We start from the raw sequence: 17,500 nt of genomic DNA on the forward strand, positions 1-17,500 counted from the left end.
TGTGTTGTGACTTGTGTTTGCTCTCAAGCGGAAGGCTGCCCATTATATCATATTTTTGTGTACACACTCGTACTGGTGGCTAAGTCCTCTCAGCAATCTCTCTCTCTCTCTCTCACACACACACACACACACACACACACACACACACACACACACGATGTATTAGACTAAGAGGTGAACGCACTTTGGCATTATTGGAACCGCTGACGTCATCCATGTGTATTGTTTACGTCTAGTGTTGTGGTGGTGTGTTCACGTGTGGCCGATTTTATCAGCAATTGTGTACTTTTCATGGGCTTTGTATTACGATATTAATGGTTAAATGGGTAAAGCAAGAGTGTGCGCTGTATTTGGATATACACCTGGTAAGGACAGCAACCTAAGATACCATAAATTCCCATCTAATGTTAACCTTGCTAGACAGTGGATCCATAAGTGTTTCCGTTCAGACCATATTAATATTAAGTATGCTGTGGTTTGAGAACGACATTTTAGTTCAGCCCAGATTGAACGAAATCTGAAGTACGAGCTTTTAAACTTAGTAACCAAGATGCTAAGAAATAACAACTCAAATAAAAGAAATATGCGGAACACCTATATTCCACAATTAAAATCTGTCCTAGTTGGTTGACATGCTGACGTCACGATTCTGGGTTTTAAAAGCCTCCCGCGCTACGTCAATTATTTAAAGACTGAAGTGCGTTCACCTCTTAGTCTAATACATCTTGCACACACACACACACACACACACACCTTGTAGAGTAGTGGTTAGCACGTTCGACTCACAATCGAGAGGGCCGGTTTCGAGTCCCGTGAAGCGGAGAGGCAAATGGGCAAGCCTCTTAATGTGTGGCCCCTGTTCACCTAGCAGTAAATAGGTAAGGGATGTAACTGGAGGGGTTGTGGCCTCGCTTTCCCGGTGTGTGTGTTGTGTGTGATGTGGTCTCATACCTACCCGAAGATCGGTCTATGAGCTCTGAGCTCGCTTCGTAATGGGGAAGACTGGCTTGGTGACCAGCAGACAACCGTGGTGAATTACACACACACAACATTTTTAAGAAAAATCCATTAACTTTTACTTCCAGCATGCCGTAATTCTCCTTGTCGCCTTGCAGCTGTTCTCCTTTCTCACCTTGCTCATTATCTTTCCTTTCTTCTCCTGTCCTCCTCTCCCTCCCCTTCCTATTTTGTCATTTTCTTATTTCTCCTACAGTCATTCCTTCCTTTCACTGAGTGGTCATTAAAAAATTTCTATTTTGAAAAATGTCTTCACATGATACTTCCTCCTTCCTTCTTCTCGTCCTCCATTCCTTCCTTCCTCATTCATCCCTCCCTCTCTTATTACTCTAGTTCCTTTTATTCTTTCCTCCATCCCTTTCTTCCCTCGCTTAATTTACCTAAGACGTCTCCCCGGAAGCTTTTTTTTCTTCTCTTTTGTAATACTTTTTTTTTACTAGTATGCCTCCTCCTCCTCCTCCTCCTCCTCCTCCTCCTCCTCCTCCTCCTCCTCCTGCATCTGACATTATATATCTCCATCCGACGTAATATAGCACCATCTACCTTTACATATTTTCATCTGACATTCATATATCTCCATCTTAGGAAAACGTTCGATATCGCACCACACAAGACCCTTTAAATCAAGATGAAAGCCAAGAAGTGGGAAAAAAGTTGTTTACTTGGGTTGAAAGTTGGCTAACCAATCGGAAACAACGAGTACTTATATGTAAAAGGAGAAACCTTCGACTGACTATGCTACGAGTGGTATCCCCGACGGTTCAGTTTTGGGTTCGTTATTCTGTTTGATACATATCAATGATCTAAACTGCGGCATTGTAGAGAAAATATCCAAATTCACCGACGACACTAAACCAGGGGTGAAACATTAATAAGATACAACTGTTACACCATACAGAGGGATGTAGATAACTTACGTACCAGGAGTGACAAATAACTTTTGAATTTTAATGGAACTAAGTGTAATGTACATCGGCTATAACAATGTTAAGTATAATTATAATTTAAAGATAAAATTTTACCTAAATTATTGAAAAAGAAGACCCTGGATGTAATAGTAATAGAAATATTTCAAATGCAGTACGCAATGCTCTATTGCGAGTCGTAAAGCAAATTTGGATTCATTGCGCGTAATTTTTATTATAATACATATGAAGTCATAATGCGTCTGTATACTTCCTTATTGAGACCGCACTTGAAATATACAGTTCAGTTCTGATCTCCATGTTATCGAAAAGGATCTTAACAAATTGCAGAGCATGCAAAGATAAACAATAAAACTTATGCCAGGATTAGATAGGTTTTCCCTTACAGATCGTCAAATCAGAGGTGATTTCATTGTAACATTCAAAATATTTAAAAATATAGATAAGATAGATTACAAAAATCTTTTCGATATATCATAGCAATCAATTACAAAAAATAATGTCTTAAAACTTAAAGAACAACTTTTTAGTACAAGTTTAGCTACAAGCTTTTGTGCATGTACACCAGGTGAACTATTATGCTACGTTTATAGATTGATTAATAAAATAAAGAAAATGGTTCATGATTTTCTTTATTGTAAAGATAGTAGTATTTAAATCAGTCCCTTATTTTTCTATCTTTCCTGTATAAATCTCCTCGATTATTTCTCAGAGTTTTTTTCATGTGTTTTTTGTAAGTGTTTTCCTGTCACTCCTCTTTCTTATATGTTCTTATGTGTTCCTCCTCCTCCTGAGCTTCTTTTCTCCCCTACACTTTCTTCCTCATTCCATTTCACTTGTCACGTCTCTCTCTCTCTCTCTCTCTCTCTCTCTCTCTCTCTCTCTCTCTCTCTCTCTCTCTCTCTCTCGTTTTTCTTCATATCATTCCTATTCCTCCCCCTCCCTCTCATCTTTATCCTACTCTTCCTTCTCGTTCTTCTACTTTTCGCATGGTCTTTCTTCCTCTATCTCTTCTTCTCTCCTCATTTCCCTCCTCTTTCAATAACCCCACCATCTCTTCATCCTTAATATTCGTCCTCGTCCTCGTCATCACATTCCTTCACTTCCTTCAGGGTCTGGTCGCTGCCCCTGTTGGTTGCGGCTTCTTCGTGACTCTCATCTACTTCACGCTCACCAACTTCATGTGGATGTTTGTTGAAGGTGAGTACAACGCCATGTTACATCATATCATGCTAGGTCAGTAAAGGATTTAGGAGCAAGGACAGAGTGACTGTGATGGATTGACTGACTATATCCTGGAACTCTTGGCAACCTCCCTCTCCACACTCTATTCCGACAAGTGCATGTGGTACCTACCTTTAAATATACTTGTCACCGTTAATATTATATAGGCACCAATGACGAATAACCTTGTATATAGTCAATTCTGAATTCTATACAATAAAATGATGTGTTGTTTGTACATATGAAACGTGATAAAGATTCCTGAAGCGTGGTGCATGCAAGGTGTCGGACAAAGAGGGTGACAAAACGATTTTCCAATCTATAGTTCTCGTGATCGCGACTGTACCGTTATCCATCTTGACGTAACTACTATTTTATAACTTGCGGTGCTAAAAGCCGTTTCGCCACAACACCACATTGTCTAAGAAACGAAGCAAGACCTGTATTATAAGAACTTCGACCTACAACTTTCTTTCGCACCGTTACGTACTCCTACACATCAGGGAAGCTGCAGTAAGCCGTCTATACATGGCAGTCCTAATATAAATGTGCCAACCCATTCCCGTCTATTATCATCCTTTATAGCTCCGAAATAATTCGGCACTAAAAAGCTAATGACACACCTTCTTCCATGCATCTTCCACTCTATTTAGGACAAAATTTCTTCATATTAATTTTTTTTTCAAATTTCATATTTATCAAGGATGAACATATTTTCTTGCCCTATCCTTATTAGTTATTACTGACCATGAGGATTTTTTTTATGTTATGCCACTATTTTTATTTTCCTTGCACTAAAAAAAAAAAAAAAAAAAAAAAAAAACGTTAAGATTCTCTCACTACCTACGGATCTATAAGATTCATGACTGATGGAAGACACCACCACACACAGAAGTAGTCAGCATGTTTCATTATTACGACCAGTCACACAAATTCAAATATATAACAGTGCGATTGTATTTGTAGTGACATGTGACTGCCGAAGATGGAATGATAATATTACAATGGAATGCGTAAAATTAGCGATAAATTAGAGGTTTTGCTTACTCAAGTCGCAGTCACGAAGGTTGATCAACTCGATTACTGATTCAGGCAACAGGCCCCCCTGTGTGTGTGTGTGTGTGTGTGTGTGTGTGTGTGTGTGTGTGTGTGTGTGTGTGTGTGTGTGTGTGTGTGTGTGTGTGTGTGTGTGTGTTTACATAGGGAAGAGGGCCAGCCAAGGGCAAAAAAAAGAAAGTTAGAAAAAGGCCCACTTGAGCGCTGGCTCTCTAAAGACTTCAAAAAGTGCCAAAACCGTCAGCCAGAATTAGGGGAGCAAATGCCTCGATACCTCCCTCTTAAAAGAAGACAAGTTGTAGGAATTCGGAAATACAGATGCAGAGAGGGAGTTCCAGAGTTTACCAGTGAAAGGGATGAATGATTGAGCGTACTGGTTAACTCTTGCATTAGAGAGTTGGACAGAATAGGGATGAGAGGAAGAAGAAAGCCTTGTGCAGCGTGGCCGCAGGAGGAGGGGAGGCATGCAGTTAGCAAGATCAGTAGAACAGTTACCATGAAAATAGCGATAAAATATAGAAAGGGATGCAACATTTCGGCGGTGAGAAAGAGACTGAAGACAGTTAGTCAGAGGAGGGAGTTGATGAGACGAAGAGCTTTCGATTCCACCCTATCAAGCAAAGCTGTGTGACTGGAACCCCCAAACATGCGAAGAGTACTCCATACAGGGACGGATAAGGCCCTTATACAGAGTAAGCAGTTGGAGGGCGAGAAAACTGTCGGAGACGCCTCAGAACACCTAATTTCATAGAAGCTGTTTTAGCAAGAGATCAGATGTGAAGTTTCCAGTTAAGATTATGAGCAAAGGACAGACCGAGGATATTCATTGTGGAAGAGGGAGACAGTTGAGTGTCATTGAAGAAGAGGGGATAATTGTCTGGAAGGTTGTGTCGAGTTGATAGATAGAGGAATTGAGTTTTTGAGGCATTGAAAACTACTAGATTTTCTCTGCCCCAATCGGAAATCTTAGAAAGATAGGAAATTAGGCGTTCCGTGGCGCGCGCGCGTGTGTGTGTGTGTGTGTGTGTGTGTGTGTGTGTGTGTGTGTGTGTGTGTGTGTGTGTGTGTGTGTGTGTGTGTGTGTGTGTGTGTGTGTGTGTGTGTGTGTGTGTGTGTGTGTGTGTGTGTGTGTGTGTGTGTGTGTGTGTGTGTGTGTGTGTGTGTGTGTTCCCACTCAAATAATTTTCTACGAGTATCCATCTCAATGTGCTTCCTTTTAAGCCGCCCTTCTCCTCTAACTTCCACAGTAATCTTGCATGTGGCACTTTATCAAACGCCTTTTTTAAATCCAAACAAATACAGTCAACCCATCCCTCTCTCTCTTGTACTCTATCAACTATTCTAGAGTAGAAACTCGGTAAATTTGTTACACACGACCGACCTTTTCTAAAACCAAATTGGCTATTAAATAATAATTTGTTGTCTTCAAGAAACTCGATCCATTGTTTATTTATTACTCTTTCACACATCTTGCATATTACACTAGTTAGTGATACCGGTCTGTAATTTAAAGGTTTTTCCCTCTTTCCGCTCTTATATATGGGAACCACCTCAGCTCTTTTCCATTCTACTGGTACTGTTCCATTTTCAATTAAACATTTTATGATGTTGTATATAGGACTTGCTAGTTCTTCCCTACATTCTTTTAATATTCTGCCTGAGACATCATCCGTGTGTGTGTGTGTGTGTGTGTGTGTGTGTGTGTGTGTGTGTGTGTGTGTGTGTGTGTGTGTGTATATATATATATATATATATATATATATATATATATATATATATATATATATATATATATATATATATATATATATATATATATATATATATATATATATATATATATATATATATATATATATATATATATATATATATATATATATATATATATATATATATATATATATATATATATATATATATATATATATATATATATATATATATATATATATATATATATATATATATATATATATATATATATATATATATATATATATATATATATATATATATATATATATATATATATATATATATATATATATATATATATATATATATATATATATATATATATATATATATATATATATATATATATATATATATATATATATATATATATATATATATATATATATATATATATATATATATATATATATATATATATATATATATATATATATATATATATATATATATATATATATATATATATATATATATATATATATATATATATATATATATATATATATATATATATATATATATATATATATATATATATATATATATATATATATATATATATATATATATATATATATATATATATATATATATATATATATATATATATATATATATATATATATATATATATATATATATATATATATATATATATATATATATATATATATATATATATATATATATATATATATATATATATACTATATATATATATATATATATATATATATATATACTGAGACCCAACTCCTTAATTTGGCACGTAAAAAATTTCATTAATTCTAGTATTACTTATCTGAATGCATTACGGCGGCAAAAAAGTATCCAGGATAAAATTATGTACCTCACATTTCCAGCAGCAAAGTAATTGCAAGTTAATTCCATAAATGTATGCCCAATTTCGCAGAGGGATTCCTAAAAAATAAAAACAATATTTCCACACGTGCTCAGGGTAATTTTCTGATGTGTAGCTGTACACAAAAACAAACTGTCGGAAGTACAAAGTAAAACTCTATGAAGCGTAAGGGAAATGTATGATTTGTATCTAATCAACTTGTCACTGCTTATCTCAAAAGTGCTAAGAAACCTGCGTTCAATGTGCACAGTAAATCATTGCATAAGGGAGAGAGAAAGGTTTACAGGAAGACAACGAGCCTAGACTTGTTGTATAATATGAAAACGATATCAGTGACAGGAAAGGAGGCAGAGTGGAGTAGAAGGTACAAAGAACTAAAGATTTTTTTTTCTTACAGCAACGAGACAGAAAAAAGAATGCATGATCATATTTTATTTATTTATTCATCATAAGCATATTATTTTAGGAGACAAAGCTAGAAAGGTGGTCAAGCCAGGATAAGGGGATAGATCTGTGAGTGAGGTAGAAAAAGCTGGAGATGGAATGGAAAAGAGAGGAAGGACTGCGGGTGGTGGTGTAACAGAAAGCACGCCGAGTAACAAGTGACCATCTGTGGCGATCCCTCATATGAACAACCCAGAGAAAGAAAGAAAATATTAAGTGAAATCAACTTTTCCCATCTCAGTTCAGCGTCAACATGCTAATTAATTAAAATATTCAACAGACGAAACGATGCTTTGTAATTTAATTATACCTCCTCCTCCTCCTCCTCTCTTTCTCTTCCTTTTCCTCTTCTTCCTCCAAATTTATAGGTGAGGATGATAGGTGGAATTAGGTAGCTTTGTTCACACAGGTCTGGCGGCCCCTCAGCTTCCCACGTGCTCTTATGTTCTTCCTCTTTCTCTTTTTTTCCTCCTCGTCCTCCTCCTCCTCGTCGTCGTCCTCCTCTCCCCTCTCTTCCAACCTTATCATTTCTTATTTTCTTGTTTGTGTTTTTTTTCTTCTACTACCACTAATTACATTTCTTCCCCTTCTTATGCGTCCTCCTCCTCCTGCTCCTCTTCCATGTCTCCTTGGCCTATTCTTTTCTTTACATTTTTTTCACTTTTTCTCCCTTATAGTCTTCAATATCTTTTATACTTTTCTTTTCTTGTCTCCTCGTCCTCCTCCTCCTCTTGTACCACTCCCATCTCCAGCAGTTTGTCCTTCACCACCTCCACTATTTCATCTTCATCCTACGAGTGGACACAAAGGAAAAGAAATCCCTAGCCTTTTAACGCGCCCAGCACTTTCCCCAACAACACTGCAATAGTATATATTTTCTTTATGTTTACCCCCGACCATCTCTCATGACCATTTTCTGCCTCCTGACGATTAGACCTGGTATTTCGTACGCCAACATCTCCCTCCATTCTTTCCGTCCTCCGCGGTGTTACCCATGGACACTGCTAATATTAGGGGAGGACCATATTCGCTAAGGTAGAGTAATTATAGTGGGAGCGAGACTTACATATTAGGAGATGCAAGGATGAGAGAGAGAGAGAGAGAGAGAGAGAGAGAGAGAGAGAGAGAGAGAGAGAGAGAGAGAGAGAGAGAGAGAGAGAGAGAGAGAGAGAGAGAGAGAGAGAGAGAGAGCATCACTAATCAAACTAACTAAAACTCTCTCCATTTTTTTTCCATTCCTACCCACCTCCTCCTCTCCCTCCCTCTTTTCTTCCCTTCCTTTTCCTTTTATCGCCCCCGGCAGGTTTCTACCTCTACATGCTGGTGGTCAAAACGTTCTCGGTGGAAAACATCAAGTTGAGAGTCTACACGCTCATAGGATGGGGTGAGTCTTTCCCTGCCTTATTCTTGTTCTGTGTGTGTGTGTGTGTGTGTGTGTGTGTGTGTGTGTGTGTGTGTGTGTGTGTGTGTGTGTGTGTGTGTGTGTGTGTGTGTGTGTGTGTGTGTTCTTTGTTGTTGTGATTCCAAGGGTACACACACACACACACGTTCATTTACCTCTGATGAGACAGCGCTTGCTTTGTCCTACAACACATCCATCGCTCTTATTTGTTTGTTATCATCAACATTTTTAAACTTTTCCGTCTTTTCATCTCACTAATTATCTACATTTTGCTTTGAATCAGATGTTCGTTGTACAGAGTAGAGTGAAGTGAGTGATATATTTAGTAACTCAACATGTTCACTTGACATGTTACACTGGAGTACAGCAAAGCTCCTTATTAAGAAAGATTCTTAACTATAGAAGTTTGATTAGGCTCGACTCTTACACTTAACTGTGCTTAACTTCCTTAAGTTGTGTTGAGAGTTCGTCTCAAAGTGCCAAAAACTTGAGACAAGTCCTGAGGTAACATAACTTTAATAGTTACGCTGAGCCTACAATGAGCCACAACCTGCCACCTGAAGAATTATCTGCATGTCCGTAAGGATGTTCTCACGACTTGTGTGACTGAACTGCTGAATATATATAGACCGTACCTTCAGAAGAGTCAGATTTGGCGGGAGATGCCTTAGAGAGCCCCACAAGAAGGATTGATAGGCTGACGCTAGTAAGTAATAAATATAATGTTATTCAGCTAATGGGAAATGCAGCTCTGCAGCAATGATGACATTTAGTCTTCCTGTATCTTTTCTTTATGTAAGATGGGAAAGCTGGCCAAGACAACAAAACAAAAAAAAAAACTCACTTATTGCCAGCTCCATTACAGGCCGGATAGAGTTTACCAAAGGACAGGGACAAATTTCTTGTTAGAGTGTCTCATTTACATTCTTAATAAGAAAGCACAGTTTTTTTTTCGCGCTATTGAATGAATGAAGCCCTAAAAGCTACATAGTTCCTCATATAATGACTGGATGAGAAAAGAGTCTCGCTATCAGCTCAGCTGGGTTTCCTGTATTGGGTTATTCGGCCATTGGAATCATCATCTCCTTCATACTAAAATAAAAAGGACAGGGAAACAGGTGCTATGGAGTATAAATAGCGGAGCAACGCAGGCTCAAAAACACAAACACTGAGATAACATGCTCGCCTTGCGTGGGATATAATTGGCTTCATAAGAAACACAAATTAATGCACTCATACTTTTCCAGATTCGATTATATATTATTATTTTTATTATCTAATCAAAAAAAGGTAAAATTAATGGACTATAAATTCGATAATGACGGATATAAGATTTTATTTCGGGTCAGTCAAGGCTCAGCACAATTTTAAGCATACGTGGGAGATAAGCTCAAGTCTAAGCGGAAGGCTGAGACAAACTAAAAACAAATGTTTGTTAATGCGGCCCCTGCATCTATTCATGGGATAATGACTCGATCTTCAATATTCAATATCACACAATATTCTTAATAATTATAAGTAATAAATGAATAAATAAACAAATAGACAAATAATGATAAATAAATAAACACCACAGACCACCAACTCTCTCTCTCTCTCTCTCTCTCTCTCTCTCTCTCTCTCTCTCTCTCTCTCTCTCTCTCTCTCTCTCTCTCTCTCTATATATATATATATATATATATATATATATATATATATATATATATATATATATATATATATATATATATATATATATATATATATATATATATATATATATATATATATATATATATATATATATATATATATATATATATATATATATATATATATATATATATATATATATATATATATATATATATATATATATATATATATATATATATATATATATATATATATATATATATATATATATATATATATATATATATATATATATATATATATATATATATATATATATATATATATATATATATATATATATATATATATATATATATATATATATATATATATATATATATATATATATATATATATATATATATATATATATATATAGGATAAGCAGAGTACGTTATGCAATGTTTAAAGCCACAAGAACTCAATCTCTCGTCTCCCTACTACTGTATATTTCGCTTCCCAAACAACTCTTCCCAGCTTCTCAAAGAACACGCTCTCCACTCCACATGAAAAACACTCAGGCTTTCACTCGAAATTATTATTTACATGCTACTCTCTCTCTCTCTCTCTCTCTCTCTCTCTCTCTCTCTCTCTCTCTCTCTCTCCTACCCTTGTATGTATAAGCCAAACCGGTGTGTGGACGAAGATCTGTTCATAGAACTGCATTTAATTAACCAGTAAAAACCTTCTAGTCTCATCAACTCCCCTCCTTTAATTGTCTTCATTCTCGCGCTACACTCCAGCACAGCAATTACAGCAACGTTATTTTCATGCTTATTGTTTTTTTCTCAACTTGTTAATTACATCTCCCGGAATCCAACAGTTACGACCCTCCATGTTACTTTATACTGCTTTTCACACTTATACCTTGTTACGACATTATTCTTGCATGAATCAACAAGAATCCTCACTCATTCATTCTTTTCTGGTGCATAATTCAAGAACATTTCTCCTTTATTACTTTGCCATCTACCCAAAGCAGATACCTTTGATTTGATTTGATATCGAGGCACTTCACCAACCAAGCCTGCTCTACGATTAGAATTCACTCATTAGGAACTTTTTTGTGTGTGTGGAGAGGCTATTAAGCGAATTCACATATTTACTGACCTACTTCCTAGCCCTTAGCCAGACTCTTGCATTTGTAAAATTAAGTGAAAAGTTAAGTTCCTCCCACCTTTAGTAACATGGCTGCCTCCTTCACCCACATCTTCCTCATTGACATTTGGCTTGGCGGGGTTTGGCAGACTGGGGTTTGGCACTGCGGAGGCTGACGCACAGTACTTCTGTAAATGTAGGAGACATATACCGAAATAAATATACATGACGATGTGTGTGTGTGTGTGTGTGTGTGTGTGTGTGTGTGTGTGTGTGTGTGTGTGTGTGTGTGTGTGTGTGTGTGTGTGTGTGTGTGTGTGTGAGAGAGAGAGAGAGAGAGAGAGAGAGAGAGAGAGAGAGAGAGAGAGAGAGAGAGAGAGAGAGAGAGAGAGAGAGAGAGAGAGAGAGAGAGATTAAGTCCTCCTGATAAGAGTAAATGCGTGCACACAAATGAATGCTTCACGTTGATATTCACAAGCTGAAACTTTATTACCATTTTTCGATTATTCTGCGAGAGGCTTCATTACTATTCACTGGTCATAACGAATTTAAAGTAGATAAATCACAGAATTAGTGTGTGTGTGTGTGTGTGTGTGTGTGTGTGTGTGTGTGTGTGTCATGCTCCACACTGACAACAGGTCCGTAGTGGATGGACTTCAAGTTTTCTTGGTAATTGCTATTACTACTACTACTACTAACAACTAATATATATATATATATATATATATATATATATATATATATATATATATATATATATATATATATATATATATATATATATATATATATATATATATATATATATTTTTTTTTTTTTTTTTTTTTTTTAACGTTATGGTCTATAGTGCCTGTAGGTATACTTCAAGATCATGTATAGGAAGCACTGTTCAGCTTCCACCCACTAGTGGTGCAGGCAATTTTATCTATAGCGGTTCCCATATCACCACCCAAGCGCATCTTTGGTGTAACCACCTAGATCCTGGGTATCATGGTGACATGTAGGTAACTTTAAACCACTCGGCAAATGGTAGAGTTTCAAGGCTGCACGGGGTGGGATTCGAACCTACACGTGGACGTCTGCCCGATCCCAGTTACCACCTTATCCACTAAGTCACCCCTCCATACTACTATTACTATTACTACTACTACTACTACTACTACTACTACTACTACTTGTACTGCATACTACAACTACTACTACTACTACTACTACTTGTACTGCATACTACAACTACTACTACTACTGCTACTTGTACTGTATACTACAACTACTACTACTACTACTACTACTACTACTACTATTACAACTACAAGATGGACTTCCCAAATCCGGAATTCTGTAATCCGGCAAATTTTTTAATCCGGTATAATTTTAATTTGGCGGGAATAATTTCAATTTTCCGGAATAATATAAATTCGCCGGAACGCCGCTATGAAGCGGCGGTGCATGTGTTTTTCTGTATCCTTCAGTCAGCATACCTACTTGTACATTTAACATATATCATATAAAAGAATTTTACAGTTATAATACAGGCTGACTATGATTATGCAGGCTGTTTTAGGGTGTTTACTTAAGGACCAACTGTAATTCGGAATTTTCCGTAATCAGGCAAGCCTCAGGAAGGTTCAACCTGTACTATTACTACTACTACCACTACTACTACTACTACTACTACTACTACTACTACTACTACTACTTCCAATAATAATAATAACGGTTATTCTTATTGTTCTTCCTTTTTCTCCTTCTCAACAAGCAACCCAAGTAAAAGCCATTTCACAGAGCACACCAGCGGCCAGAGCCAGTCACACAAATTCCCGTGACGGTGCACATTACCCTTTTCATTAAGTCCTGAGTGCTGCTTCCCTTGGACATTAACGTACAGGAATACACAAATACTGCCACAGGAGACGCTTCTTTTTTAGCTAGTTACGACACAAGAGTTCCAGTAGACCAGGATCAATTAACTCATTCGCTGCAACGGTGGTTTATAAAATATTTAGAGCATTACTAAAATATTTAACAAAAATGAAGAAAAATGTTAACTATCTGTGTCTGTAGCGACAGAAAAACATAATGGTTCTGCTATAACTTTTAAAGATTGAGCAAGCCGTGTAGGACGTAGGCAAGTGTAGAGATGTAAAAGATCAAGTTTGTAAAGAATAATATGTCTGTCACACTGGATTTGCTGGAAAGTCAGGCATTTCATACCACCATCGAGGCCACTTCGAACTTAAATATAACGTAATAAGCTTCGATTTTACAGACATAGAGGTAATGAGTATTTTGATCCTAAAGCCAACGAACTTCCATACATTCTGAGGAGTCTTTATGTTCCCTTTTGAAATAGTTCAAAATGACATTCTTATAAAACTATTGACATACTATTCAATTATTGGGTCTCCCTGGACTAGGTCATCCCTCTCGAACATCAAACTCTTTTATGTATTTGTCTTTTTTACAAGTGAAAACTTTGAATTATTCGCAATTTACGTAAATGTTCCACAATAACCTTACGTGAAATAATCATGCCTGTCCTCTTTCCCTCATTTCTTGTTCCCCTCCAGTTAAGGAAGACGCACAACACGGGGGCTCAGAGACACAATATTTCTACACTAAGGGTCAGTTTAAGGACGCTCGTCTCGTCAACTACCTTTCTCAGACCAACTGCCTTCACTGTATCACAACCTCGTTATCTTTTACAGTTATCTTTATGCTTATTGCTCTTCTGATGGCGTCCACCTTTCGCCTCACTGCCCTAGACTGCATCCTACCTCTCGTTCTTCCTTTTCTCTCGCTACTAACGCACGTATTCTCAAACGTTTCAGCCCTTTTGTCTTGACACCTCTCAACAAGCTGCAAGGGATCTTACTGGAAATTTCAAGGACATTTGTATTATTTTTGATGCTTTAACAAGGGGTTCTGTACATCAAAAGAATAAGCACCAACGAGAAGTATTATTTGAAAACATTTCTTATGAGAATAAAATGTTATCAGCATATGGAACTGAAGCAAATAATAGTCTGTGGATTCGGCTCCTCGTTCTCTGGCTTGCTAAACATCGGGACAGACTCTCTCACTGTTCTCCCACCTTCCTAACAGTAATACGCCTCCGGATGATGACCACCAAGGCACTTCAGGAACAATAACTTTTATTCATTTATCTATATTTTCTGATTTTTATATTTTGCTTAGACAAGTCACCTCCCTTTGTTGACTTTTAAGTGACCCTCTTTGATGCAAATAAACAATCATAAATAAGTAGATCGAAAAAAAATAGATATAGTAACAAATAATAATGATAATAATAATAATAATAATAATAATAATAATAATAACAATAATGATAATCATAATAATAATAATAATAATAATAATAATAATAATAATAATGACAATAAAAACAATAATAACACATGAATGAACAAATGAATGAATAAATGAATAAATAATAATAATGATATACATCAACAACAACAACAACAACAAAGGCCAGGTGTTTAAAAACTCTAAACAAATTCCGCCTGGCAAACATAAGCAAGCACTCACGCCTGAGATGGCCGGCAGGCGGAGGAAGCGGAGCGAGCAAAGAGCATCCATTAACTCAAACTGCATTAAAAAAAAGCTGTACTGAGACGGGACAGCGCGGGTTTACGTTAGATCATATACATTAAAACCTGGACGGACTGGGACATATACACACACACACACACACACACACACACACACACACACACACACACACACACACACACACACACACACTAACCTTCTCACCTTCCTTCAGGTGTTCCGGTTCCCATAATGGCGCTCTGGGTCATACTTAAGTCCCAGCTTGCCGTCAGCCATGTGAGTAAAAGTGCTGATACTTTTCTCTCTCTCTCTCTCTCTCTCTCTCTCTCTCTCTCTCTCTCTCATTTTCCATTTTGTATGTGAAAGTAACCAGAAATATTATGTTTACTGATATGAGTTCCCTTTCTTCTCCCTCCATTTTATGTTTTTTTCATTGGTAGGTGATGAATGCAATTTGTTTTTATGTCTTTCCGGTAATATCGTTCTCGTCCGCCTGTCTGTCTGTCTGTCTGTCTGTCTATCTGTCTCTCTGTCTGCCTGTCTGTCTGTCTGTCTGTTTGTCTGCCTGCCTGTCTGCCTGCCTGCCCGCCTGCCTGCCTGCCTGCCTGCCTGCCTGCCTGCCTGCCTGCCTGCCTGCCTGCCTGCCTGCCTGCCTGCCTGCATGCATGCATGCCTGCCTGCCTGTCTATCACTGCGTTTCTTCTTCATATCTTGGAAGCAAATTGGGTGAATTCAATTTTCTGTCCCCTATTTTTATCCTCCGCAAGTTTCCCTCCTTCACTCCATCACTCTCTCTTACCCCTCTGCCAATCACTCTTTCTCTTCCACTATACCTCCCTCCCACCGTCCCCTACCTCCTTCACTGGTGCCTTTTCATCCTCCCTACCCAATCCATCTTCTCTTCTTGTCGAATTATCTTCCCAACTCTCTCTCACTCACTCTTTCCTTCACTCGCACACTACTCTGTGTCTTCTTCAAACTTCTAATTCCATATCCTGCTTCCTCCTGGACTTATCTTCCTTTAAATTGTATTCCTCTTTCTCTTCATTTCTGTCTTTTTCTATATTCTTTTTTTTCCTTTTTTGAATATTAAAAATGATGCATTCTCTCTCTCTCTCTCTCTCTCTCTCTCTCTCTCTCTCTCTCTCTCTCTCTCTCTCTCTCTCTCCATCAAAATTCAACCCAATACTTCGCAAAATCCCTCCATTGCAGCACTCCCTCTTGTACTTCCTGTTATTGTCTTTTCACTTCCGTATTTTTCTGTCCCTCCCCTCCTCTCAACTTGCTGCCTCGCCACCCTCTATCACAGGCTGACAGGTGGAGTTGTTGCCTGCCCACTCACTGCCCATATTCTTGACCATCTACCCCGTATGCTGGTGCAGATGGGTTTGAAATTCAATCATGAATGGGGGAGATGGGGGTATATGCAACTTGCTTCATGGAGTGCTCTTAAATCTCATCTCACGAATCTTGGTTAGTTTTTTTTTTTTTTCCTGATGCTTACATACTTTTCATGTGCTATTAACTCGTTTAGAATTTATTTTCTGTATCATGGACTATCCTCCCTCCATCTTCCAACCAACCCCCTCCCACATACACACAACCTCCCTTGTAGAAAGTATCAAAATGAATCTCTCGTTTTCTTTAAACATTCTTTCCTCTCTCCCACCTTCACAACACACTCTAACATCATCAACCTTCACTCTATTCACCAACTCACGTAACGCAATCCTGTATCCAGGGCGTGCCTGTCTTTCACTTCCTCACCCCTGCTAACTTTCCTGAACTACCCTTTCGCCGCCTCATTTCAGTTCAGTCCTACTTTTCTACCTTTCTTCTCCCGAATCCCCCTTCTTTACCTTCCTTGTGGAGTCTGCTTTTTTCTCCCTTTCCAGTCCTCATTTTTTTCCCCTCCCTTATAGAGCTTCCCTTGTCCAGCCCCTTTTTTCCTCCTTTGTCCAGTCTTCTTTCTTTTCCATCTTTGTTCAATATTTTTTTTTTATTTATACCATGTGGGCTTTTCACGGGAATTTATGGGCTAAAGGGGATACTTTTTGTGGTACCTTTTATCTCAAAGCCCACCCGCTAGGAAACCCTTGCCCCGAGTGAGGAAGCCCAACCTACACTCGGACCGTGGACAGGATTCGAACCCGTTCGCTTGGAGACCCCTCGGACCCCAAAGCACGCATGGTTCCACTGTAGTTTTCTTTTTCTTCCCTAGTCACGAGTCCCATTTATTCCTTCCCTTGAGATTTATTAGACTTCCTTCTTTTCCTACCTCTTCCAGTCCTCCTTTCCTTCCTTGTATAAAATGAATCTTTTTATTTTCCTCCCTTATAGTCTCTTCTTCCCCTGGTCATGAGTCTCATTTTCTCCTTCCATTGAGATTTATAAGTATTCATCAGTCTCACGCCACGGCATCGACAGGAGGGGACGGAGCTGGAGGCGGTGGCGGT

General features: G+C 37.6%; 1 protein-coding gene across 1 annotated transcript in view; it reads left to right on the forward strand.

The window, feature by feature from the left end:
• Nucleotides 1-17,500, forward strand: part of LOC123519985 (diuretic hormone receptor-like) — a 104,386-nt gene that overhangs the window by 70,459 nt on the left and 16,427 nt on the right. Inside the window, exons 5-8 of the mRNA XM_045281747.1 lie at nt 3,056-3,143; nt 8,594-8,674; nt 15,259-15,320; nt 17,472-17,500. The exon at nt 17,472-17,500 is cut by the window's right edge and continues 133 nt beyond it. Of these exons, the coding sequence (XP_045137682.1) occupies nt 3,056-3,143; nt 8,594-8,674; nt 15,259-15,320; nt 17,472-17,500 (260 nt within the window). The remainder of the gene's footprint in view (nt 1-3,055; nt 3,144-8,593; nt 8,675-15,258; nt 15,321-17,471) is intronic.

The sequence above is a fragment of the Portunus trituberculatus genome, chromosome 46, assembly GCF_017591435.1.
Source record: "Portunus trituberculatus isolate SZX2019 chromosome 46, ASM1759143v1, whole genome shotgun sequence".
Taxonomy (NCBI): domain Eukaryota; kingdom Metazoa; phylum Arthropoda; class Malacostraca; order Decapoda; family Portunidae; genus Portunus; species Portunus trituberculatus.